Source organism: Chenopodium album, chromosome 7, assembly GCF_948465745.1.
Source record: "Chenopodium album chromosome 7, dcCheAlbu1.1, whole genome shotgun sequence".
Taxonomy (NCBI): domain Eukaryota; kingdom Viridiplantae; phylum Streptophyta; class Magnoliopsida; order Caryophyllales; family Amaranthaceae; genus Chenopodium; species Chenopodium album.
Window position 1 is genome coordinate 69,699,860 of NC_137840.1, and position 25,381 is coordinate 69,725,240.

The following is a 25,381-nucleotide window of genomic DNA, read 5'->3' on the forward strand; positions in this document are numbered from 1 at the left end:
TTCTTCAACATTTACAAATATCAACAAAGGAATTTTATTAATCTTTAAAAATCGTCTCTTATACTGTAATTCGAGCTTAAGATACTCCCCCAAACCTTCTTATAGCAAGAAATTATGATTAGTGACTTTATGATCATACACCAATGTACTTACAATGTAATGTTTCACAGAGAAGTATAGAACAGTTGCCAAACAGAACTTGAACCACTATTTATAAACACTAACACAACAATAAGCAGAGAAAAATGGCAGACATTTACATATATAGACCTAACCACAGTACTATAAGTTTGTTTGGTTAGATATTTTGACACTAACCAATACTTCTTTTGAAACCTCCATCTTTTCAGCACCCTCATCAACGATCCTACTTGGTGGAACTTCAGGTGTTCCTTCCACACCTGAGGTACCACTTTGAAGATTCTGAACAGCAGAGAGCTTCTCATTATCACTTTTTAGGGCTGAACCTTCAAAGATCTGCTTGCAAGCATCATCTTTAACTTCATTCCTGGCTACATTTGCAGATTGAGAACTACCAATATTGACCATACATTTACTAAGACCCACATCTGCAACAGTAGATGTTGCCCGGCACTTATCAAGTGATGAGTCTGGCAAACATTGGGGATGGGAAGCATTATCTTCTTGGACTCTGGTCAATTTAGTATCTGAGCCTTGAACATCTACTGCAGTTGAAGTTCTATTTTCCATCTGTTGGGTAGCAGTAGTTCGCTCCAGTCCTACAGCAGATGGGGTTCTTGCCTTCGGAAGCTGAGATACTGCAGCTGGAGGAACAGGGGGCTTTATTGCACCATTACCCTTGGCTTGTTGCCCTGCAACACAGGATGCAGTTCCAGCAGAAGCCGTGAAAGTTGGTGTTGAAGATAACCCAGTGCGTATAAAATGTACATTGGGAGGCAGAGGGCTTGAACACCCCACAGCAGAAGTCTTGATTAAAGAATCACCTCCTCTTATATGCATTGCTTTTTTTGACTGTACAGCCTTGAACATAGATGCAGCAGCTGAGGGACTGACAATTCGGGCCCCTGCAGCTACTGCAGTAGCTTGAATGGAATCAGTACTGACACTTGGTTGAGCTACCTTTTTCTGAGGCTGAGCCTTTGGCACAGATGATGTTACGCAGGTGACCGGAGAGGACTGTGGCTGAGATGATGGAACAGAAGCTCCGGTAATAGTTAAGTCCGTTTTTGAGCCACTTATTTTAGGTGAAGTAGTTACGGCAGGTTCATTGCCAACTACAAAATGATACAAAGTGAGCAAGTTATCACCAGTCGGATAATATAATAAAATAAACAAAAGGAAGGCTATGACAGGAAGAGAAGGAGAGGGCGGGGAAAAAAAAAGGGGGGGAGGGGGGGGAGGAACACAAGAGAAAGAGCATCTTTAAGGCTTTAAAATCATAGAGGGAGAGCCTGTCAAAAAAAATTAAAATAAAATAATAGAGGGAGAGGACGGGGGGACAGGGAGAAAAGAGGAAGAGGGGAGGTGGGGTGGATACACAAAGAAAGAGTATCTTTAAGGCTTTGAAAATCATCTTGTTTAAAGCTTAAAGGATGTCCTGCAACTCTGCAGGCATTAATAGTTTCATTTTTCAGCACAAATTATATACTGATCGATGAGACCTCCATGAAATATAAGACCTTACCCCTACAAAAATAGATTAAAAATAATTATTAACTAATAAAAAAAAATCTAGAGAGGATTATATTAACACACACGAAGATATTCAATATACATCCCACTGTGTTTCGCTTGTTGGACCTTGGGGAAAGAGTAAATTATTCATTAGAAAAACACAGCCAAAACCAAGATGAATAAGACAAGTTCACCTAACCTATTATCAATAAGGCCCTTGGACAGAGAATGACGAAACAATAGATCAAGCATGATTTTCCAAAGCTAGAACAAATGGGGAGCCTGCGCTATCAATCATATCCCACTAAATTTGATGAAATGCTTAATCGTACCCCCTGATGAAAAGCATATGAAACACTTTGAAAAGGCTTCAAAAGTTGTTGATAAAGGAAATGAGACTCAAACAACAACAAAAATGCGAAGGAAAACCCGCTTCCTAAATTAACATGATAACTTATAAGGGACTTCAAAAACATTGTCAGATTGTTCAAAGTCTTACATGATTATGGTATTAATACGTATGAACACAAAGTAGGAAATTAGTGATACTGAAATAGCTACATAAGAAGTTCTCATAAAAAACAGTAGTAGATAATATAACAACACAAAACTGGAAGTTCCATATTACTTGAGCAAAATAAAATGCACAAAAACAATAAAGATCATACCAGTGCTACAACCAGTTGATAGCTTGTCCTTGAAAGCCATATCAAGAGCACGACGGGTAGCCAGCTGAGCCTCCGTAGGTTGTGGGCTAGCTATTTTGGCCCCTCCAATATTTAAGCTGCCCTGTTTCTTCCTTATAATATTCCACCTCTGCACACACAAGGCAACTCTGATATACAGCATTTCAAAAAGACATTTGCATAGACAACAATTTAAAAGCTTGTTTGAACTAACCAACCTAATGTAAACAAATCTAGCAAACTTAGCAATGAAAAAAATAAAAAAATAAATAAATAAAATAAATAAATAAAACAAAAAAGTACAGCCAAGGTATAAGTTCACCATCCCACCATGAATGTCAAGTTTTAAATATTCTGCGCTTTGCCTCATCCTAATATTTTTGCTCTACACCTTTAAGTCTGCCTATGTGCAAAACCACACTTGATGACTGATATTCCTTTGAGACAGAAATCTTCCCAAGATAAGGGCTAAACATTTAAGAACAAACATAAAATTTTCTTGACACAAAACTAAAATTAAAATTCATCATTACTACTGGCAAAGCATGAAACAAAGCAGTGTAAAATACATAAATAAAAACAGGGTAACATTAATAAGACCTGAGCTAGCTGAGTAGCGTTTCTATTCCCCTTGAATTCTCCTTTTAAGATTGCCGCCCAACTTCCCTCACCAAATTTTTGAACGGCAGTAATCAGTTCTAGATCTTCCTCCTCCGACCATGGTTTTCTTCGCTTCCGATTGATTGGTAATCCATTTGCATCCAGCCCTTCGCCAAAGTTTCCTGAAGCTTCATGTGATGAATTAATATTAAGTGCCCTACCCTCCACACTTGAGCCGTTGGGGATACTAGACTCGATAGCCGATCCAGAAGCAAGCACCTAAGCAGGCAAACTAATCAGCATATAAGACAAGCAATATGGTAATAATTTATGCATCAGACTTAGATATAGAAGCAGCATCAAATATATTGCAACAGAGATTGATGTTGCAATTAGTGACCCAGAACAAATCCATGAACTAGTCAATGAAACCAGAAACATCATACTACAATAGTCCATCAATCCACCAATAATATTCTCCTGGTCAGAGCTGATTAAAAAGAAATTGGTTAAGCACCAACCACCAAGTCTTTCACTTCTCGTGCTCCTGCCACAGAACAATCAACTATCCTCTGGCTCTTGGAGACAAGTCACTACAGCCACAGTGCCAGGTGAGTCAGCTTTCTGATTAGCCCCATATTTGAGCAATCTCTTTCAGGTGCAATACACTATTTTAAAAGATCAGGTTGCTTGACAAGCTCCAGTTCAATTAAGCAGTTATGGCTTGAGGAATGAGGATCACTGTGTGGTCCATATTCCTGATTCCTGAATCCAGAATGTGTTGTTTTGATTTTAAGTATGGAATGCAAGTCCTATACTCCGCCTTTGTTGGATCCCATAATGACAAGGAGACAACAAGTTTGATGATGAGTGAATTCTAAATATTCTAGAAAGTTGAGATTGCCCAACGAATTGGAGCATGAAGAGCAAACTTTGTATAGGAAGGGTGAGGTTGAGCGTCCCTACTCCATATATAATACAGTTAGTAAGTTGTTATCATAAAGCATGCCATGAACATGGAGATTGAATCCCTGCAACCAAGTTACATAGTTTGGCCTTTTCTTTGAATCTTACTCATGCTGTTTCCGCTCCGTAACTTCATGAAGCAGATTCAAGTGATCAAATTACATTCATTTGTATTAGATTTAGATCCAGGAAACATTGAATGCTGATGCAGGAGGGCCTTTGCTTTCTAAAAATAAGATAATTCAGTTTCAGCCAGGAATAACAAGGTTAAGATTGCTAATGTCCAACTTTTTGGAATATGTTTAACAAAATTGAATATTAACAAGAATCAGTTGGGTGCAGTAGCAAAACATAACAACACAAACGCCATTATTGCGGCTCCAATGACCATGGCTCTATTCTTTAAAGCAATAAGAGGGAAGCAAAATAGGATATTATCGTTCAGGATGTTTGGTTTTAAAATCCTGTAAGGCTAAAGGTGGTATTGTAGCTTGGAGAGAGAAGATTAAGAATTCAAAAGCTAGAACTCCTAAATGGCAAAAGCCAATTCAAATGGCACTGTAGTGGTGCATGCAGAGTAAAGAATGAGTGGATCTTTACGAGGCAAGCGCAAAGCTTGCTTACCTGACCTTCTCGCAGTTTTTATTTTAGTCCAGTATTTGTGGTTTGGGCACTTGAGAGTAGAAGGGACTAAAGGAGGGTAAGGGAATCCCTACCCACAAGGCCACAACCACTCTTGCTTGGCAAGATATGAACCCAAACCCCAAGGGTATGAGGTAAGAACCTTACCTAGTGAGCCAAGCCCTGGTTGATAAGCAAAGCTTGCTTGGCTTCAAGAATTTTTATATCCTATCTTCAAACAACGATGTATCCTAAGAGCATTAGCCAATCTCCATATTATATTCGAATCATTCATTAACACATGGCCAATCTCCAAACTTAACTACATAGAATAAAGTTTGCATCATCTGTTTTAATAAACTAGAGAGGAGAATAGGAGATCTAAATTCAGACAGCTAAGCAGACATCTAGAAAGCAGAAACAGAAGGTTAATATGGCAAGCGAACTTCCACTCAGGCAAAGATTTAAAAAAAGAACCCATTACCAGCATATAAATAGCTAAAAAAGACTAAAATAAAATCAACTCTGACATTACTCTCTTAAAATATAATTTATGTTGAATCTAACCTTTACACAGTTCAAAGCCTCCGTGGCAGCTTCATTGCTAACTGGGGGATGTGCTTCTAATTCATATTCCAGGTCACTATCATCATCCTGTATGCATTGGCATCTACATTAAGCTATAAAATGTTCATCTGAAACCAAGAAAACATGAAAAAATAGAATGCTTATGATGCTACATAGGGCATGTCATGCAATGTTACATCATTTATTATTAACACTTGCTGCCCATACAAATTAGGCACCCAGACATTACACTTTCTTATTCCTTAATTTATTCTTATTATGTTTCAATGTTTGACATATATTGGAGGAGTGGCTAATACAAAGAATTCACCAATCTATTTTTCCATTCAGTTATTAAGGCTAATTTACTTTGAGGGTGTTGTAAATAGTACTCCCAGCTACCCTCTAAGAGAGCTAACAACCCTTGGGAGGTAGAGAATGTATGTTTTTGTCCCTAACCCTCCTTTCGCAAATGGTTGATACTTAATTCCTGTCTTTCCACTACATATCTTTCTTAGCCAATAATATATCCAAGTTAAACAACACTACATCATCTATAATTAATCATGTCAGCAAGAAAAACAAAAAATTTCAAATAGTCTAAACACACGATTCTACAAATACAAACAAAACCTTGTATAGATTGGCAAAAAAATAAACCAAATCAATCCAAGTAATTTCCTTTTCACTTCAACACAGGTCACAGGCTCAAATTTTGCATTTTTGCACGACGAAGTTTACAAAAAACCAAGCAATAACCCAATTTCCTTTCAAGTAAGATACACGGAAAAGCAAAACAAATGAATTACTGAAACAATTAATGAGTCATTTTTCCTATAAAGTATCATTTCATAATTTCAAAAAGAGAGAACTGAGTTTCTAATTTTAAGAAACCCAAAATAAACTCTCACAAGAGTTTCTATCCATCAAAACTCAAATCAATTACAGGCAAGTTTCATGTCCTAATTAGTTATTACTATTGCTCCAAACTCGGCAAAAACGCAATCATGATTTTATTCAATTCATCTCAAGATCTCAGTGCCATTCAAAGTGCACATTTACCAAAAACAAAATCATGATCCAAAATCAATATACAAATCAAAAACTAACCGAAGGTTGATCCTCAGAATCAATATTCTCAATCAAGGGTTTGCGATAAGCCAAATGACGCCATAACATCTGATACTCCCTTGCAGTTTTGATTCCAGTTTTCGTCTTCTCCACTAACGCCTGCCAATCAATTTTCACCTCTGGAAATTGCGCAACTTCTCTAAGTAGCGACAAAACTGTCGTCGCTGAATACCTAATTTTTCACCAAAATCATCATCAGAATTTCATCAAATTCAACAAAAATCATACAATTATGAAGAATTAGAGGAGAGAGAAAGAGAAAATATACCTCTGTAAGAGAGTGCAGACATCTTCTTCAGTGACGGCAACTTTCTTGAGCTTAATCTCTGTAGCATCAACCATGGCTTCCGATTAATCAAAATTCGAAGCTTACTACAACATGATTTGGTGAAGATGATGAAATTATTTTGAAATTTTCCCCAAATTGAAGCTAAAACCCTAAGCTAGGGTTTAAGGTACAGTAATGGCGATGGAATTTTGAATGAATTGTTGTGAAATTTCAGCAATGGAAGGAGAAAGGGGGAGGTGAGGAGGTGGGAGGAGAGAGAAAGTATCTGAGTGACAATGACAGAGCATTGAAGAGCGTGGACAAAGATTAGTGAATAAACAAATTGCGTTTAAGCACTTAAGCTTGTTTATTAAATGTGGAGTTAAAAATATGAATTTCATGAACTTGTTTAAGTGATTGAACCAATTAAATGTGGAGTACTCATTTATATAATTTCATGAACTTCGCTAGACAAAAAAAAAAAAATCATATTTTTATGAACTTTTTATTTTTGTTCATCAATAATTTATAGGAAATATTATACATAGCAATAATGTATAAGTAACTTACAATCAATCAATTCAAACGCCAACAAAAATCTAAAAAATCGCAAGAAAATAAAAGTTTAGAACCACTGCGAAGACCGATGCTAGCTTAGTAGCAAGCTGTTGTTGTGGGGATGCGGTTTTTAGTGGGTGGAAATTCAAGGGTTGCTCTGCTTGTGGTTGGTGGAAATTAGTGGAGAATAGTGAAAAAAAAAGTTTTACGTTTCATTATGAGATGGAGGGAGTATTAGTAAACATTAGGGACATATCAGACATTAATAAAAACGTATAAGTCAACGCAAGAAATATATCAGTCAACAAATGTAACATATCAGGTAACAAAAGATACATATATATCGGACAACAGAAGGAATATATCAGCAAACAAATAAAGCATATCAGCCAACAAAATGATGAAATCAGCAAACAAAAGCACATGTTAGCCAACAAAATAAACACATCTGCCAACAAAATGAAATATATAAGCCGTACAATTAAAATATACATACCACCAACTAAAGAAATATATTAGCCAACTGATGTTTTATAACAGCCAACAAAGGAACAAATCAAAAAAATTTAAAAAAAGATCATATCAGCTAACAAAAGAAATATACTTTGTATTAGCCAACACAAAAACTATATCAACCAATACATGAAACATATTAGCCAACAAGTAAAATATATCAACCAGTCTGCCGCACGTATAATTTTGGGTACGACTCATTTGAATGCAGTAGTCTGCACCCAATAGCTTCTCTATTTATTAATATTCCTGAATAAGTTTGTTCATAATTGTTAGTTTAAGTTACTTGGTTCGAGCTGACCTACTACTACAACTACTAAGTTACTTGGTTCAAGCTGACCTACTACTACTAGGCTCTTTCTCTAAGTTTTTTTTTTTTTTTTTTTTCAATTTCACAAATGTTTCTTTTTCCTTAACCTTTTCTAAAAAAAGAATACAGAGTATAATTTAGTGAACTATTATCCAACTCCGTCATAGACCATTTTTAAATAATCATGGTTTGTTTATAGACTTATGTATGCAAATACAACGCTTTTACCAATCATCTAATAAACCAGAACAAGATGAAAAGCAATTGGTGAAGAAAGATACATAAAACTAAATTCCAATATAAACATAAAATTATAAGCTTTATTCTTGATCTTACATGAAACAAATAGTGCAATAAATTTCAAGTGTTTCCTAATGACCTACAATCTCTTGCGAGTATACTTGATAACTTCTGCAACTGCCACAGCCTTTGATTGTAGAAACAATAAATGTATATAGATTCAACAATGTTCTATCCTCTAGTCAGCCAAAAACGGTGACAATAGATACAGAAAAGTGGAGTAAACAACGGCTTACTTCCCCCGTCCACTATCATCTGCTATAGGAATTTTGAGTTTGGATGGAAAATGAGTCGACTGTGCTCAAAGAGCCCTGTAATTACTGCTCAGACGAGATCAAGGTAACTCCTAGATACAGCTTACCACACATCCCGAAGGTATCGTCCATCTGTCTGCAATTTCTTCACAACAGATTCTGCATTCGAGGAGTCTACCTGCTCCTGAAAACATATCACAAAACAGTATAAACTTTGTCAAATCTGTACAGGTTTTGTTATACTTCGTATATGACTGCCATACAAAATTGAGTCAGCCAACTGGAACAGAAGCTCCTAATCATCTTCATCCGTTTACTATACACACTACCGAGTACAAAAAAAGAGTTTTCAGTTTTGACAGCACTTGGTCAAGGCATAGAACAATAGCACATATTACTCTTCTATTCAACCTCCCCTTCGATGCCATTAAATGATAAAGTAAAATATCAGGTCTAGGAAGAGGGGCAGAGAAGGCATAGAGTCCAACAAAAATCCAAACCAGAGATCGAGGTCACTTCAAAGTTCAAAGGCATACGGATATGAACAAAGGCCAACTACCTATTGACTTCACAAGTCCTAATGTGGGCAAACTAACTGCGAATATGAAATTTATCTTGTAGTTTACGACTTGTTCGTATTAGAAAAATGTATATATTGGCCAATGAGAAGTAAGCATTTTAAGTAATTCAATTTATTTCCCCACATATACCTGATATCAATGTTCAACTAAATAGTTCACGGCTTTCATACTCTTTAGAAATGATCTGAAAAATGTCATGGTTCACAAACCAATCATCATGATTTTCGACCTAAGTGAAGCCAAATCAAATTTTGGGAGGTGCTGCATTACCAAGGCATCTAGCAACATGATCAACATAACTCTTGATTTTGAATTACAAAGCTAAAATTTTAAAGACAACTAGCTGAAGTAAAAAGATCAGAGAAACAATGATAAGGAATTAAGAATTCCTGCAGGGTTTCATAGCAGTTAAATTCAAACAGTGCTTCATACGATTGACATAGGTCTAGACGAGATGATAATATGAAACATAAACTGCAGTACTCAAAATGCTTTTTGTTGGGAGAGGGGGGAAGGGGGCATGAGTACCTGCTCCTGAACAATATTGTGCAAAGTTCGATGAACATCTCGAGCCATGCCCTTGGCATCACCACAGACATATAAGTAACCACCAGAAGAAATCAGACTCCACAAGTACGAGGCCTGCAAATCACAATTTTAAGGTAAATCATTGCTTGGCACGATTATAAAGGAGACTCACTATTGAATGTGAAAGCACACACCTTGTCCATCATCTTATGCTGAACATACTCCTTTTGAGACCCCTCCCTTGAAAATGCAAGAATCAGCTCAGAAAGAGCTCCTTCTTCGACAAACTTGTTCAGCTCTTCCTCATAGATGAAATCCTACAGATTAAGCATTATATAAGCACTAATTTGGCCAATAAGATTCCACAAAACTTACAGGTTTCAGAATACCATTCTACGATTTCTACATCCAAAGAAGAGTATAGCAGGACCAAGCTGGACGCCGTCCTGTTTTAAAGCCAGTCTTTCCTGCAAAATAGATGCACAGTTAAAATTTGAAAATTCAGCCATCTAAATAACCCATTTATGTGCAGAATATTAGAGGACCATAAACCTGTAAAAATCCTCGGAAAGGAGCCAAACCAGTTCCAGGTCCCACCATGATTATTGGAACTGAAGGGTCTGCCGGCAACTTGAAGTTAGATGCTCTGATAAAGATTGGAGCCCAGCTACAATTCTGGCTTTTCTCTAAAGGAACTGAATTCTGGCCATATAAGAAAAAATTTCAGAAAACTGTCATGATTTGACATGCAACAGCATGCGGTCACAAAACCCTCAATACAACACATAAATAATGGGCTACAAAATATATACAACAACATTCTAACAAGTAATATGTGTTTAACTCAATGCTAGCATAAGCAAAGTTTGTTCCTATTACCTTCATCCAAGTTGAACAGATCCCTTTGTGGATTCTCCCTGTAGGGGTAGGACCATAAACCAAGGCACATGTGACATGAACTCGGTTTGGATATAGTCTGCAGACACATGTTAAGCAGTTTAGAATCTCCCTATTCTTCATGAGAATCAATACACCCATAAACTAATACAAGCCTAAAGTTGAGCCACCTTGGTGAGGATGAGATAGAATAGTAACGTGGTTGTAACCGAGGAGCCACAGAAGCGAAAAATACGCCAAGAGGAGGCTTTGCTGATGGAAATTCAGACATGACCTCCAAAAGACTCCTTTGACTAGCAACAATCCAAGCTGAATACTCATCCTAACAGATATAATTTCCAAAGAGAATGATTTAACAAGATCAGGGAGAACCAAAGTACCAAAAAAAAAAAAAAAGTTAAATCAATTGTTTGCAGAAAGACCATTTGAAAAATGTAGATATATGAACCTTGCCCTCAGGTGATGCCAAATGCTTCAATCTCTCTGCCTCACCGGGCTCTGATGCATGAGCAGCCAAAGCAAGTAGTGCAGCCTGAGTATAATAGCTAAATAAGAGCCAATAATGCCAATTCCCCAGTATGAAACCAAAATCAACAATAAGCTCAAGTGTAAGGGAAAAGAAAGATAATAACCTTTCTAGGAGAGGTTAAAACATCAGCATATCGCGCCAGAGCAGAGCGAAGTGTACAAGGACCAGGAAATGGTGGTGGTAGGGAGCCACCCAAAGGTGTACCATCTTCTGCATCTGTGTGAATCGAGAAAATCAAATCCAGTGGCTGACCCAATAGCTTTCCTGCTTCTTCCACAATTTCATCACAATTCTCAGCATAGACTCCAACATGATCTCCAGTTTCATAACTGAAACAATAAATGATAAATTTTAAGGCTTTTCTCCTTCAGAGAACAGAGCGAATGCAGAACAATTTGATAATAGCTTACAAGCAAAGTTTTTCTTTCGGAAATAAAAAAAGATGGAGAAAAAACTCATGGAATCTCTTTGAGCACCAACTTTATTCCAACTAGACAATACATGAAGTAATAATGGGCAATAAAGAATAGTCAAACTCTTATATAGTGCTCTTGCACGCTTGAACACAAGTAAAATTGTACATAACAGCGTGATGCAATGAAATACGGTAGACATGACAAGAAGGGACTCTGCCATATATCTTATATACAGCAAGGTGCCAAGGTTTGTCAGTTAAATGAATACTTACGTTAATCCAGTGCCTGCTATATCAAACTCCAAGTGTATACAGGAGCGGTCAGATTCTGGTTTATGAAGCTCCTTTTGCAACGCCACATTAGCTCTTTTGGAATTTCAAAATAAAAGAAACTGGTTAGCCAGACAGATTCAGCAAAAACAGGAAACAATGTGTGTGATCTACTAGGCAACCTATAATGTCCACTAAGATAACAATTAATCGTACTTTATAGTTTCAATATTAGGTACACATGACAGTAAGTAATAAAAGTGTGGTATCATAGCTCAGGGAAAAAAAAAAAAAAAAAAAAAAAAAAAAAAAAAAATCAAGTCTAATATAAGCTCGTTAATCAAAGGAAAAGCTTTGACAATGTCTGCCGCAATGTATAAAAAGGGTCACGGCGCACCAAGGCGCTTCAGAGCTCCCTGCGCCTAACGGCTTAAGGAGTGCCTTAGTACGCCTCGTTGAAGTGAGGTGCATATAATAAACAATTTACAAAATTTTTGGAAAACTGTAGTGCCCCTTAAGTTGCGCCTCACCAAAATCATCTCGCCTAGACCACAAAAAGCACATGACCCAAAATGCCTTGCGACTAGGCAGGCCTTTTCAAACACTGGTCTGCCAAACAGAGACACTAAAGACTTGGCTTAATATGCCACTAGACAATTATGAGTCAATAAATAAATTAAATTATAAAATTTCAACTGCGAGTCCAGGCAGTATTTGAATATACCTGCATGGATGATGAATATCAAAAGCTGCATTGCCATTTGCCATAGTGTTGTACTGATTTTCTAAGGTTGTGACAGCAGATTCGTGAATGACTACACGATATTCAAGAATAGCAGCTGTGTATGGTGTTGATACAGTATTTGTATCATCTGCATCTTTCAAAATATTGTCTAACTCTGGCCACAAAGATTCCCGCCTATATGGAATATAAACATTTAATCAATACAACAGCAAAGAATCGCCAATAAGGATAATCCCAGAATATCAGCATTGGATTAAAATCCAACTGACACACACCAAGCAGTAAAATCGTCCTCAATACATTGATCATCATCGCCAAGACCAACAGGGACCAGACGCTTTGCACCTGAGACACATGGAGCACATTAAAAGAATTCAATAGATATTTGTTAGTAAGCCGCCCATATAATGATATAAATGAAAAATATGAGATCAAGAATAGATAATACTCTACATAAAGAGAGTACAGAATTTCACATTAAGAAGAGTAAATGGGTTAAGTACATTAATTAGTATTTGGCCTAATTTAGCCACACTTAAGAGTTGAAGTGAGGTTCTAGAACTAAGCAAAGCATAACTACTTGCGAAACTTAGCTAAGTACATACCTTTGTACCCAACCTAATCAATATTTACAATGGGTATTAAAAGAAGATTATTTTTTTAAATGGTACTTCTCAATCAAGTAAACAAGATAAGGTCCCTTATCAAGCTAAGAGTATTTCCCAACATTGCAATATATATTTCATACATAAACAAAAATCTGCTCTTCATAATTTTAGCTACTCATTTTCTTATTCCATTCTGTAATAATAAGATGTTTTGTAATTTAGATTACCCTATTTAATTAAACAGATAAAACTTGATGTAATTGTAACAAGAAAAACTCAACACATTAGCTAAACTGGTAAATTTTAAATAGAAATTAGGCTTGAACGCTTAAATGGGTCAGGCAACTTAGGTTTGTGGACCCAGTTTATTATACAGGTCGAGTTTGTGTTGAAGTTTTATGGCCTGATTTTTAAAAGGGTCGTGTTGGTGTTGAAGGTTCTCCAACTAGTTAATCTTCAATCTAAACACAACCCAACCCAGCCTGTTTGCTCTAAAAAGTACCCAAATTCTACTTGAAGACATCATCGCAAGTGCTAGTATAAATCAAAATACGCCTACTCAACATGGCAGTTTGTCAGTATATTATTGACCATATAGAAGTATGGAATAAAAACAACAAGATTTTTAGGTACCTTGTTCAACAAGCTTTTCATCTAGATCCTTTCCAATCTGTTCCAGAAAAGGTCACACCATTAGTTTGTAAGCAAAGGAGTAAGAAGTGGTTGGCCTTAAAAGATAATTTACCTTGTTGAAGTGTTCATACTGACGATTTCCCAAGCCGAAAACACCATATGTCAATTGCTGAAGCCATGGTTCCCTCTCATTACCCTATACAATTTTCAAAAAAAAAAAAAAAAAAAAAAAAGACCCACCATGTTACAGAATGCTGTAAATGAACTTACCACTAACCTCCACAAAGAGCTCCTTCCACCCCCACCCCCCCCCCCCCCCTCCCCCAAAAATATTGGACGGGGAAAAAAATGGTAGAAGTTGAATTGGTGGCAAGAAGCCAATACCTCTGTGAACCATTTGCAAAACCGGGCAGCATTATCAGTAGGCTCCCCATCTCCATAACTACAATGTCAATGATGTCTGTTTATAAATTACTTGACAATTAATAAACAACAAATTTAAGATATATACTCACAAAATAAGTAATCTTACGTGGCAACCATGAAGAATGCTAAAGTTTCTTTTTTTAGTTTTTCTTCGTATTGGTCATCGTCCGCAGCATAATCATCCTATTTTAATAGATGGGAAACAACAGTTTTAGACAAAATAAAGAAAAATAGATCTAAATAGAAACTTGCAAAGAACACTCTCAATCAACAAATAGAAGGAGTAGCTGCCTCACTTACCAGGTCAACAACCTTCACTAAAGCCTTTTCATATCTTGCCTTGATCTCTTCTGCTAAAGCCTGCAGACAATCACAAAAAATAACAAAAATGACACTGATACTTCATATGCTACAAGTCTACAAGAGAAAGGTCACTGAAGGTACAGCAACAAACAGAAACAAGTTGAATGCTATTAAAACTCTGTAAAACTATTCCATACCCACTCTTTATACTACTACTACGACCATCACTTCATATTATCCATCAGCCTAACTAACTCTTGAGGATTGGTATGACCTCTTGTCTCAGTCTAATTTCTATCTTTTTAAGGCTAAAAAATTGTATGTAGGGATTTTCCAGAGCCTTGGCGCCCCTCATTGGGATAAGGCACACTTAATAAGCAGCAAAAAAAATCCTGGAAAAAAGCTGTGCACCTCAAGACTCGCATCAGTGCGCCCCTTTGCGCCTCACTGAAATCGCCTTTCCTAGACCAAAAAAAAAGAGCCTTAGCACCTAGAGGCGTCTATACAGTGGATTATAAGGAATCATAAAAAATAGGACAGCAAGAGGACGTCAAACCAACACAAACAGAAAGGCTACAAGTAATCAACCAACAATTTCCATTGCTCCAAGACATGTACATATCTCCCAAAATCAAAAGAGACGTACAAACAAAATTGAATTATCCTCGATCCATAAACATAAATGATCTTGTCTGCACAATCATAGAAAGATAGACGATTTTCATATCAAAGCGCTTGACTCCAACCATACAAGATCGTTTAAAATTGAAGATTTGAGTAATAAGGTTTGGTCATCCCTTCAGAAATCCGCCAATTCCCCGTCCAAGTACACCAAATAGCCAATAGAACTAGTTTCCACAATTTGAAATTTATTTATCCTTCAAACTCGCCTTTCCAAGCTACTTAAATATCTTTGATTAGTCTCTCATTCCAAAATCATGGTTCTTTTAATTTTATTGAGAGATAGTTGAACAATGCCATACCATATGCACGTCCCACATTAAGTTCAATCATTAGGAGGAACAAACCATGAGGCAAGGTTGTAATTTCTAATTTGTGTAGAGCTGTCATCAGCCATGTCATAAAAACTCTTTGTCCATGTAGGAGCTGAACAAAGCTGCGCAGAAACAAAGCCTCAAATAAAAATGTAAGTGAGCAGTGAGCATAGTTGCCTCCTGAGTCATACTCCTCGTGCATTAATTGCAGAGCTAGTGAAAGGAAAAGCACAATCAGTTGTACTCTGCAAATAATTTCCAGGGACAATTGAAAACTTATCTATTGAAATAAGTCGTGAACTTCTGTCAAATAGGGAGACTGCAAACTTGAAGGTCACAAATCTCACAATCTCATTTTTCCTTTCATCTTTCTCTCCATCTTCTTTCTCGGAATTCTACATGTCATTGTCTGAATTCCATTATAAATTTTCAGACTTAAGTATGTTCTGCAGTAGTAATCAATCCATGATTCCATGGTAGATTTCATTATAGCTTATCACATACTTCTCAAAATACAAGCATTTAGTGAATTTAAAAGCTTTCAACAGCAAAAATATAAGGTTTGTTAAACAAATCGGGTGCTATCAACTAGCGTGTATGACTTGATTTGATTCAATTTGATATGGACTTATGGAGTACAGGAGCAGGGATGAAGAGTGCAAACATCTAACAAGTATAGTCATACACACATGTGCGAGCACACATATAAAATACTTTTCAACACTTTTCACTAGTTGCAATATCGAAATTATAGAGAGAATAAAGAGAATAGTGGAGTTGCTAGCTAGCCCAAGTTGGTAATTGTTTTCAAAGGATTAATTATTAACCTTTTTCACTACATTTAGGGCATTTGGATATCAAATAGACTTCAACCATGGAAGTGAAAGGGTCGGCTGATCGCAAGCCACTCCTCCTTTTTTGAGACACTTGCAAAAACAATGGCCAGGTCAGCAAAAATTTAGATTGACCCTGTCTACTCTGACCATGCACAAACTAGTGACCCCTAAGCTTTTGCACTTCTAATATGTAAGCCATTGCTGTAGCCTGTAATCCTTACATCAAACGATTTTCAATCTATCTAATCTGAAATCACTTCAATTGCAATAATTGTGGGACAAAGTAAGACAATTTCAGTGGCGGTTGCTAGCAATCAGAGTTGCATAAGACCCGATACATCCCATCTAATTTGCAAGTTTGGGGTCCAACCACATTCATTCTAAGCAACAATGTTATCTAGCCCCAGAAAACAAAAGTACCAATTTATATCTTTGCCTATAGAACCCCGCCTCTGTGAATTCATATCAGAAAATTTGGCTCCAACCCCCTCTAAGGATCAATGAAGTATCACGTCTTTAGCATCTTTTAAAATACTACATCTTACTTTGGATTATCCTCTGTTTCTTACTCCCTGCCTGCACTGTTCAATATTTCCCTCTACAAACATCCATTTCTATGGTTTACCATGAAGAGCCTCAACAATATCATCTCCATAGTATTTTTCTAAACTTCCAACCAAACCTTCTCAATTTAGTGCAAAACCTCAATTATACTAGCTTTATACTAATACTACCGCCAAATTCCATTCCATTTTATGATAGTTCCTAGTTGATGTATAGATAGTTTACATTGATGATGTCATGCAAATTAGGTCTATTTTGTTGCTAATATCTATCTTTTTGGTAATGATGGGCGTTTGGTTCAAACAATGGTATGGGTTTGGAATGAGGAATGAAACCCGGGTGGTATGGGATTGGAACTTGATACTTGATTTCATGTGTTTGGTTTTTATCTAGGAATGACAGTTTTCCTTTTAATTTTAAACCTAAAGGTATGGGTATGTGCCATACCCACCTCCCCCCTTGGGTTTCAAAAACTCATACCTTAGGGGTTTGAGGTATGGGTTTGAAAAATAAAATTTCTAAAAACAAACACAAGGTAGGGGTTTTGGTCATTACAAACCCATACCTTATACCTAATATGCTTGAACCAAACGCCCCAACGTAGAAATAACTAGTTGTTATTTGTCTTTTAATTGACTATAGATTTAGTTTAGAAAATAATTAAAAGTATGTTGATTTAATTGAATTGAAAGTATTAGCCGAGAAGGCTAGTTGAATTTTGAAGTTCAACCTAATTAACCGAGCTTTATCCAAGCATCTCGGCTTCTTAAAGTTCAGCTCTCAAACATCCATCTAATTAACAAGCTCAAAGTTCAGTTCTCAAACATCTATCCAACAAACACTTCTGCCTCTCAATTACACAATATTCCATCCAATTAACAATTCAACATAATCTCAACAAAATTAGCTCATCTAATTCTTCCACCACCAATTCTTCCACCAATCAACCAAATCACCATGAATTCGCTTTCATACATCGAACTTCATCTTACTCGCGGCACTTTTACTAGCAAAGCACAATCTAATATCCAATTAACACTTCCAATCCTTAATAACCTACCCTAACACTCGAATTTTTACCATAAAATCCACAATTTCTCAACAATTCGAAATGCATGCAATCAACCAACAACAAAACAATCAAATTAACATCAAACTCGTAAAAATTCACAATTTAAAACCACAAAATCATCAAAATTACCTTAGCAAAACCCTCGGCAGTACCAGTTTGAGTACCAAAAAACACCGTAACCTTAGTTTTACCAGCAGCAATCTCAAGCTCATCTTCCTCAGGTTCAACCTTCAATGGTTTAGGAGCAACAAAAGCCGAAGAATCTCTACCTCGATCGTTCGATCTTCGCCATAGAATAACCACCAATCCAATAATCACTGCAATCGAAGTCGTTAAAATGACAATCGCAGAAGAATTTGACGATGAATCCAATGAAACTCCGAGCATCGATTCGATGGATCGGATCAAATCCGAGCTCGTAGACGCCATTGATGAGGTGATTTTCTCTCTCCTCTAAGGGTTTCTCGAAGGTTCAGGAAACCCTAGGGATTGATTTGAGAGGGTTGGTGAAACTCACTGATTCAACACAACCTCTTCTCTCTTTCTTCTTCCTCCTATCGCTTAATGGAAATGGGTGGACTTTTTTTTTGTTTTTTGTTTTTTTTTTTTAATTACTTTTATTTATTTTGTTATTATTTTTATAACAAAAAAATAAAATAAAAAATAAAAAATCATGGATTTTGAGAAATTAAGGCAATTCTTATGTTTTGTGAAAGTGTGCAATAAAAGGTGATGGGGGGATTTGATCATTTTTATCACTATGATATGAAAAAGGTTGCTTTTCTTCTTGACTTTTCTTGATTTTTGGTTGGTAAGATTTGTATATTCTAGTATCTTATCCAATCCTTTTCTCAAAAAATTCATACATTACGATAAAAATACATGTACTTTTCCTCATTTCAAAATACACAAAGTTTCATATACGGCTGGCCGTACGGTGCGGCCAGTCATTTTTTTTAATTCTTCTTATCTCTCCTCTTTTCTTCTTCTATCTTCTGCAACATTTTTCTTTTTCCCCCAATTTCATTTCTCTCTCCTCTTTTCTTCTTCCATCTTCTACAACATTTTCCTTTTTCCCCCAATTTTATTTCTCTCTCCTCTTTTTTCTGTAAACTTCATTAATGGTGTCATCTTGTTAGCCCAAATTTCTTCAAACTTCATTAATGGTTTACTTTTGGAAATTTATGTTTTACGAATTTTATGTTGAATTTAAGCTTTTGCTGAAGATTTTGATTATATAACTTGTAAGTTGTTAAATTTTATTACTTAATTTTTTGTTTAATTGAAGAACGAAAAACAAATTGTTTTCGTGTATAGTGGTGGTTTCGTGGGTGGGTAGTGGTTGTTTTGTGGATGGGTAGTGGTGGTTTCGTGGTTCTGGGTTCTAGATCTGGTTTCGTTGGTGGTTTAGGTTGGTAGTGGTTCGTTGGTGGTGGTTGTTGGTGGTAGTTTTTTGTTGGTGGTGGGTAAGGGGTTACTATATCCGGTCAGGGGTTACTAGGTCGACGGTTAGGGGTTACTAGGTCGGTTAGGGGTTACTTGGGGTTACTAGGTCGGCGGTCAGGGGTTACTTGGGGTTACTAGGAGTTACTAGGTCGGGGGTTACTAGGTCGGTTAGGGGTTACTACGTCGGCGGCCAGGGGTTACTAGGTCGGGGGTTACTAGGTCGGTTAGGGGTTACTTGGGGTTACTAGGTCGACGGTCAGGGGTTACTTAGGGTTACTAGGTCGGGGGTTACTAGGTCAGTTAGGGGTTACTAGGTCGGGGGTTACTTGGGGTTACTAGGTTGGGGGTTACTTGGGGTTACTAGGTCAGTTAGGGGTTACTAGATCAGGGGTTACTAGGTTAGTCAGGGGTTACTTGGTCAAGGATTACTAAGTCAGTTAAGGGTTACTTTTGTCTTGGGGTTACTTTGTCTGGGGGTTACTTTGTCATTTGCTGATTTGGTACCCTGCCGCATGGTGCGGCCAGCCGCAACAGAAACGCACTGTTCAAAATATGTTTATTAATTTCACTTTTATATTTGTCAATGGTTAACTTTGATAATTAACAATTTTAATTTTACGTTTGTAAAGATAATTAAACCCAACAAAAAAATGTAAAATATTTTGAGGATATATAGTTATATACGAAGTATTAAGAGATTGAAACTAATTTAACAATATTTAACATATTTTTATATACTAGTAAAATAATTGAAGTCAAACTTAATTATATGCTCTTCATGTGACATACTTGACAATATTACTATAGATGTTAGCTATCAAGTAGTAAATGAAAGATGTTCAACACAAACTAGTAACTTACAATTTTAAGAGTGATGATATAATGTCATATTGATATTATATTGGTTCTTAACAAATTAAACACAACTTAAAAACTAGTTTTGTTAGTTTTGGTACAACATTAATTTAAAAGTTAAAATCTATCATTCATCGCATGCTAAAACTGTAGTCGTATGGAGTATTTTGACTTAGTTATTCTGGAAGTTATTATTGATAGGGTATGGTCGTGCAAGTAACCGAAAAACTTGAGCCAAATCCAAAGCCAAGAAATTTCGACCCATATATGTGGGTAACCAAACCAAATATCACTTGTACTACATGGTTAAGTTTATAGGAAACTCAAGAAAATTAATTAAAAATACCAGAAATGTTTATTGAACTATTTGTTTAACTATCTTACATTACTATAATTAAAATAATAAGTGATTTATTCTAACAGTCTTAGCTTGAAAAATAATTAGAACTTTATTGAGATTGTGTAGGTAAGTAGAGTTTATGTACAAAGTACATACACAACAACAATAATAAAAACAGCAACAAACCCATAGTCATCTTCTCATCTATTGAAAAAATTTAAAAATAGAGTTAAAGTACGTGTAACAATACTAATAAACAATCAAGGAAGAATATATGAAATTGAAAAATGCAATTGTATATATAAATTGTGGTAATACATTTCCAAAGCTTGAAATATGAAGTTTGCAAAGCTCTTCATTTTCTCATTAATATATTTATTTTATCATAACACTAATAAATTTATTTCATCATAACACTAATATATAATACATACAACAATATTACAAATAAATAAATGGAAGGAAAAAAAAACTTTAAATTATAATTATGCAATGCACCATTCTTTGTTTAACTCATGTTTCAAGGATTCAATTTCATTTTCATCTAGATGTAGCACAACAAGTTTGCCATCTTTTCTGCCTGGAAGTACCAAAATCGATCCTTTATCCCCAACTCCATCAATAGTGTAACTAGCAAATGTTGGACGATTTCCTTTTATTTCAAAGCCATAAATATCAACTTGTTCCATGTCAACAAATGTTAGGTTTGTCCCATAAACAATGTAGTCAAATTTACTCATATCATGATTCACCAATTCTTCAACCATGTTGCTCTCATCAACATAATTTTCAGCAATCAAATGTACCAGTGTCAAAGGATCAGCACTCGACACTGAAAATTTCGCCTCGACTGTGCCCAACACTTGTCCATTATAGGGCATCCCATGTTCCTTCTTGATTGTTTTTGGTCTACAAATAGTCACATTTTTGGTCTCCAAATCATTCCTAATTTTTGCTATGGACTTCCATATAATTGCTGTAATTACCTCAAAAAATTGGCTTGATTCTTTATCATTCATTTTGGAACCATGCACCTTCAAATGCAATTGATCAAGTTGTTGTGGAGTAAGATGAAAAGTATGGGTACCTATCTTACAATTGGTTGGGTTAACCCAATGATCACCCACCGGGTTGACCCGTTTCACTGAAGTGGGTTCTTGAGTTGGGCTCAAAGGCTTGTATTTGGGCTGTGAAGGATGTTGAATGGCAAGAGTTTTGGGGTTTTGATGGTGACCTTGCATATATTGGGTCCACATGTTCATAAATTCTGTAGCTGAGAATGCATCACCAAGAATGTGAGCCCAACTTAGGCCCATTGAAATTCCTCCACATTTGAACCATGTCACCTACAATCAACTTGAGTTAGTATTAAGAGAACCTTAAAGGTGAAATTAAAAATAACAAAGTGTATTTAGGTAAATTGTAAATAATTTTTTAAAATGGAGGTAATGCAAAGTAAAGGTAACTAGAAAGCATTTTTTCTTTATTGATTTGAAGCCCTTTCTATTAACAATTTTAATTCAATAGTCATATTCTCTTCACCTAATTTATACCAATAAGAAAGCAACGGACTTTATTGATTTAACCCCATTTTTACTCATAAAACACCATACAAGGGAGAGATGTATAGGCAGAAATCAATCTCAATCAAATCTAGAATATCATTCCTAAAGACATAATCAAACCTGTTACAGAGTAATTACATGCAATGAGGGACCTTCCAACCAGGCTAGTCAGGGGCCTAACCCCTGTTAGATTATTTTTGTTAGTTGTTAAGGTTACAATACCCCATTCTACTTATAATAATTTGCGTATAGTGATTAATATTGAGTTAGGGATTCAAAAATATTTTAGGCCAATATTCGCCGCAGATTATATGTGATAGTACGTATAGCTACTCATGTATGTGAACTGTAGGTGGTACGTAGATTGGTAACAATATATGTAGTACTTAAATAATGATTAAAGCAAGTTGGCAAGTAGGGTAGTAATGAAAGTGTGTAGCTGTAATGCCTGTAAGTTCGATACAGAGTAATGGATGAACTAAGGAGTTACAATACGTATATATTGGAGTAGTTGGCCGTTGGAATTTAATCGTCACATGAACTGTTGTGTTTATGCAGTTACAAAACAGATACGATGTTCGTACGAAATTAGTTGCACTAAAACAATTCAACTAACTTTAGCTGTCAAAAATAGTAAATTAAAAACCAATCAACTAACCTCAACATCCCTATTTATAATTATTTGATGGAATGAAAGTGATACACTCATTCTTTCCTTTGCATGATTTACTTTTACGTTTTAAAATTTATACTCCCATGCATATCTTTGATTAATTTTATAGATGTAAAGTAAAAATTACAACTTGATATTTTAAAAGTAGATATTGAAATAATTGTTATAAGATTTCAAAATTTTGACTCAAAACAGGAGGCTGAGATTAGGGTAATACTCATATTTAGCTCTAAAGCTAGTTTGTATGTTTTTAAATTGAAAATTAAAGTATGCTTTTAGTTGGAAATTGGTAATTATTCGAAGGGCTACGTGTAAGAATTAAGTAAAGGATTAAGAATGTAATTAACCATCAATTATACCGATTGAAGCACATTATTGTCATAAATTTTTTAGGACAAAATAAGTTATGATAGGTGTAAAATAAGTTTAATTTTTAAGTAAAATAAGTTAAGTGAAAATGAATATGCACCATAACTTTGGATAATTAATGTGCGTCTAATTCCATTTGCATTAATTTTAAAAAATCTCACTCAATTTATGAATATTTAGTCCATTTTAAAGGCGTCATTATACAAATCATATCAATACTATGGTATGGTACTATGGTGTGTTCAATTGTGTTCTTCAACTATTCAAACCTAACGGATAAGATTAATTGAATTATTTAGAACTTATCAAAACTTAATTTAGTTTTTGAATTACTTATCAAAATAGATATTATTATATATATATATTTTTTAATACTTACCTTAATGTACTTAATTATACAAAGACGTCTTTTATAGGAAATAAACTATCAATTATGTGGGAAAATAAAATGAACATAATAGGGCCTAAATTTCATGATTTAAATGATTGTTATTGATTCTGAACTTTCCAAAAGTGGCCAATTAGTTTTGCACATCAATGTAGTAAAGAAATTGACCTAATATCCTAATTTACTCCTTGCTCAAAATATACTAATTAGAGATTTAGAGTAATTAGTTAATTACATATCCATTAACATGTTATGTGGTCTCCATTACACATCTTATATCGTTAATGTCTAAAATTCTTTTTGTTATACTGGTATATAATTTTAAATAAAATACAAGTATGAGAATTCACTTTAAAATGAATCAATTCAAACAAGATTTCTCCTTGTACTCTGTATATAATTAAAGTAACAAAAACGGTCAAAGTTTTATAATTTCGATCTGAATAGTAATGGGTTGAACACATGAACTTCACAGAGCTGAGATTGCATCACTACAACTACTACAAAACAGAAATAACTACCTACAATATAAATATTGCCTCATTGGAAATTTGGTATAGCTATTTTGGTCAAGTGCACATTAATATAAATATAAATAAACCAAAAGAAGCTAATTTTGTATGTGTGGGTTAGATTAAAGATAAATCAAGAGAATACTTATATATGCATATACATATTTCGGTAAGGAGAAGGATCCTACTGGGCAGGAACTTCTCGCAGGTTCTCCCTATCCGGATTAGCGGGCTAGACACTTTCAAAGTGGACGGGAAGGGTAAGGGTAAGGGTAAGAGATCAGAGTACTTATATGGGTAAATTCTCTTTAAAGTGAGGCAGAGCAATCAATGCATGATTACTGTAGTTAAGACACACTGCATATGCTAAGGTAGGTAGATTTAATTTATGGTAAAAAAAAATAAAATAAAAATAAAAAAAACTGAAAGTATTAGGCTATGATCCTATGGAAGCCAGTGAATGAGACATCTAAAACGTAATCAAGCATTGTTTTAGCTAGCTTTTGCTAGAGGTTGCATCGACAGTAATTATTAAGGATAATGATGTAAACGACAATTAACTAATAAAGAACGACATGACCCAATAGTCAATTTGAAATCACATCACTACTCGTTAATTGGACACTAATTAAATCATGATCCAATCAAGATTAGACAAGCATATTAATTAAACAAGCAAGCAACGAACCAAAGCTTAATCATACATTAAAAAAAAAATTACATACCTGTAGACAAACAAGAGGAGAAAAGGGCAAGTCAGGACCAAGAGAATGGTTATAGATAAGTTGATCTTGCATCGACAAGAAATCCTCCATAGCAAGCAACTCGTCGACAGTCTTGCTCGACTGAGCCTCGACAACCCTTATACCGGCATCATTGAGCTTAATCGAGGGCCGGTCACCGGTCTCATCAGAAGAGGCCCGGATCCTCCCACAAGCCACAAAGTAAGAGATAAGCCAATCATACATATGCACACTCTTCATTTCTTTAACACTCCAAAAGTTACTAGTACCATTGTTATTATTATTAGTACTATTAGTAGTAGTATTAGTTGTTATGTTGGTGTTATTGAAGAAATAAAGGCCTTTAAGATAATGCAATTTCATGGCCAAATCTATGCCTTTTAACTCATATGTTTTGTTTTCACCAGTAATTTTTCCAGGCACTACTGTTGCTACTCTTATGTCAAAGACTAAATTTTTCTTGGATTCTTCCTTTGGAATTGGCATTTTTTTTTTCTTCCTTTTTTTGGAATTTGGTGTTTATTAGTTTGGTGGGAGAAAGAGGAAGGTTTAGTTTAGTTTATGGGCATTCATGTAGCATGAGTTTATATAGCTGCTACTCATGCCTTTTTAACAGCTTGTTAGGAATGATTGCTGGAACAAGTTGAGTCTATTTACA

At 35.5% G+C, this 25,381-nt stretch overlaps 3 protein-coding genes across 3 annotated transcripts; all 3 read right to left on the reverse strand.

Annotated features, from left to right (window-relative positions):
* Positions 1 to 14: 14 nt before the first annotated feature.
* Positions 15 to 6,874, reverse strand: LOC145638257 (uncharacterized). The gene is made up of 6 exons (XM_081689222.1): positions 6,496 to 6,874; positions 6,207 to 6,399; positions 5,097 to 5,183; positions 2,943 to 3,221; positions 2,325 to 2,472; positions 15 to 1,256 (listed from the first exon to the last, which is right to left on the reverse strand). The coding sequence occupies exons 1-6, from the start codon at positions 6,567 to 6,569 to the stop codon at positions 283 to 285; spliced, it is 1,755 nt and encodes a 584-aa protein (XP_081545348.1). The 5' UTR covers positions 6,570 to 6,874; the 3' UTR covers positions 15 to 282.
* A 1,266-nt stretch (positions 6,875 to 8,140) lies between these two features.
* Positions 8,141 to 18,444, reverse strand: LOC145639332 (NADPH--cytochrome P450 reductase-like). The gene is made up of 18 exons (XM_081690552.1): positions 17,962 to 18,444; positions 14,363 to 14,422; positions 14,169 to 14,245; positions 14,021 to 14,078; positions 13,749 to 13,832; positions 13,637 to 13,673; positions 12,671 to 12,740; positions 12,375 to 12,569; positions 11,654 to 11,746; positions 11,069 to 11,294; positions 10,885 to 10,968; positions 10,607 to 10,758; positions 10,419 to 10,515; positions 10,092 to 10,241; positions 9,929 to 10,006; positions 9,734 to 9,856; positions 9,540 to 9,653; positions 8,141 to 8,614 (listed from the first exon to the last, which is right to left on the reverse strand). Exons 1-18 carry the CDS (start codon positions 18,259 to 18,261, stop codon positions 8,534 to 8,536), a joined length of 2,079 nt encoding a protein of 692 aa, XP_081546678.1. The 5' UTR covers positions 18,262 to 18,444; the 3' UTR covers positions 8,141 to 8,533.
* Positions 18,445 to 20,748: 2,304 nt separating this feature from the next.
* LOC145639334 (protein ECERIFERUM 2-like) lies at positions 20,749 to 25,299 on the reverse strand. Its single transcript, XM_081690553.1, has 2 exons — positions 24,706 to 25,299; positions 20,749 to 21,819 (listed from the first exon to the last, which is right to left on the reverse strand). The coding sequence occupies exons 1-2, from the start codon at positions 25,207 to 25,209 to the stop codon at positions 20,959 to 20,961; spliced, it is 1,365 nt and encodes a 454-aa protein (XP_081546679.1). The 5' UTR covers positions 25,210 to 25,299; the 3' UTR covers positions 20,749 to 20,958.
* Positions 25,300 to 25,381: the final 82 nt, after the last annotated feature.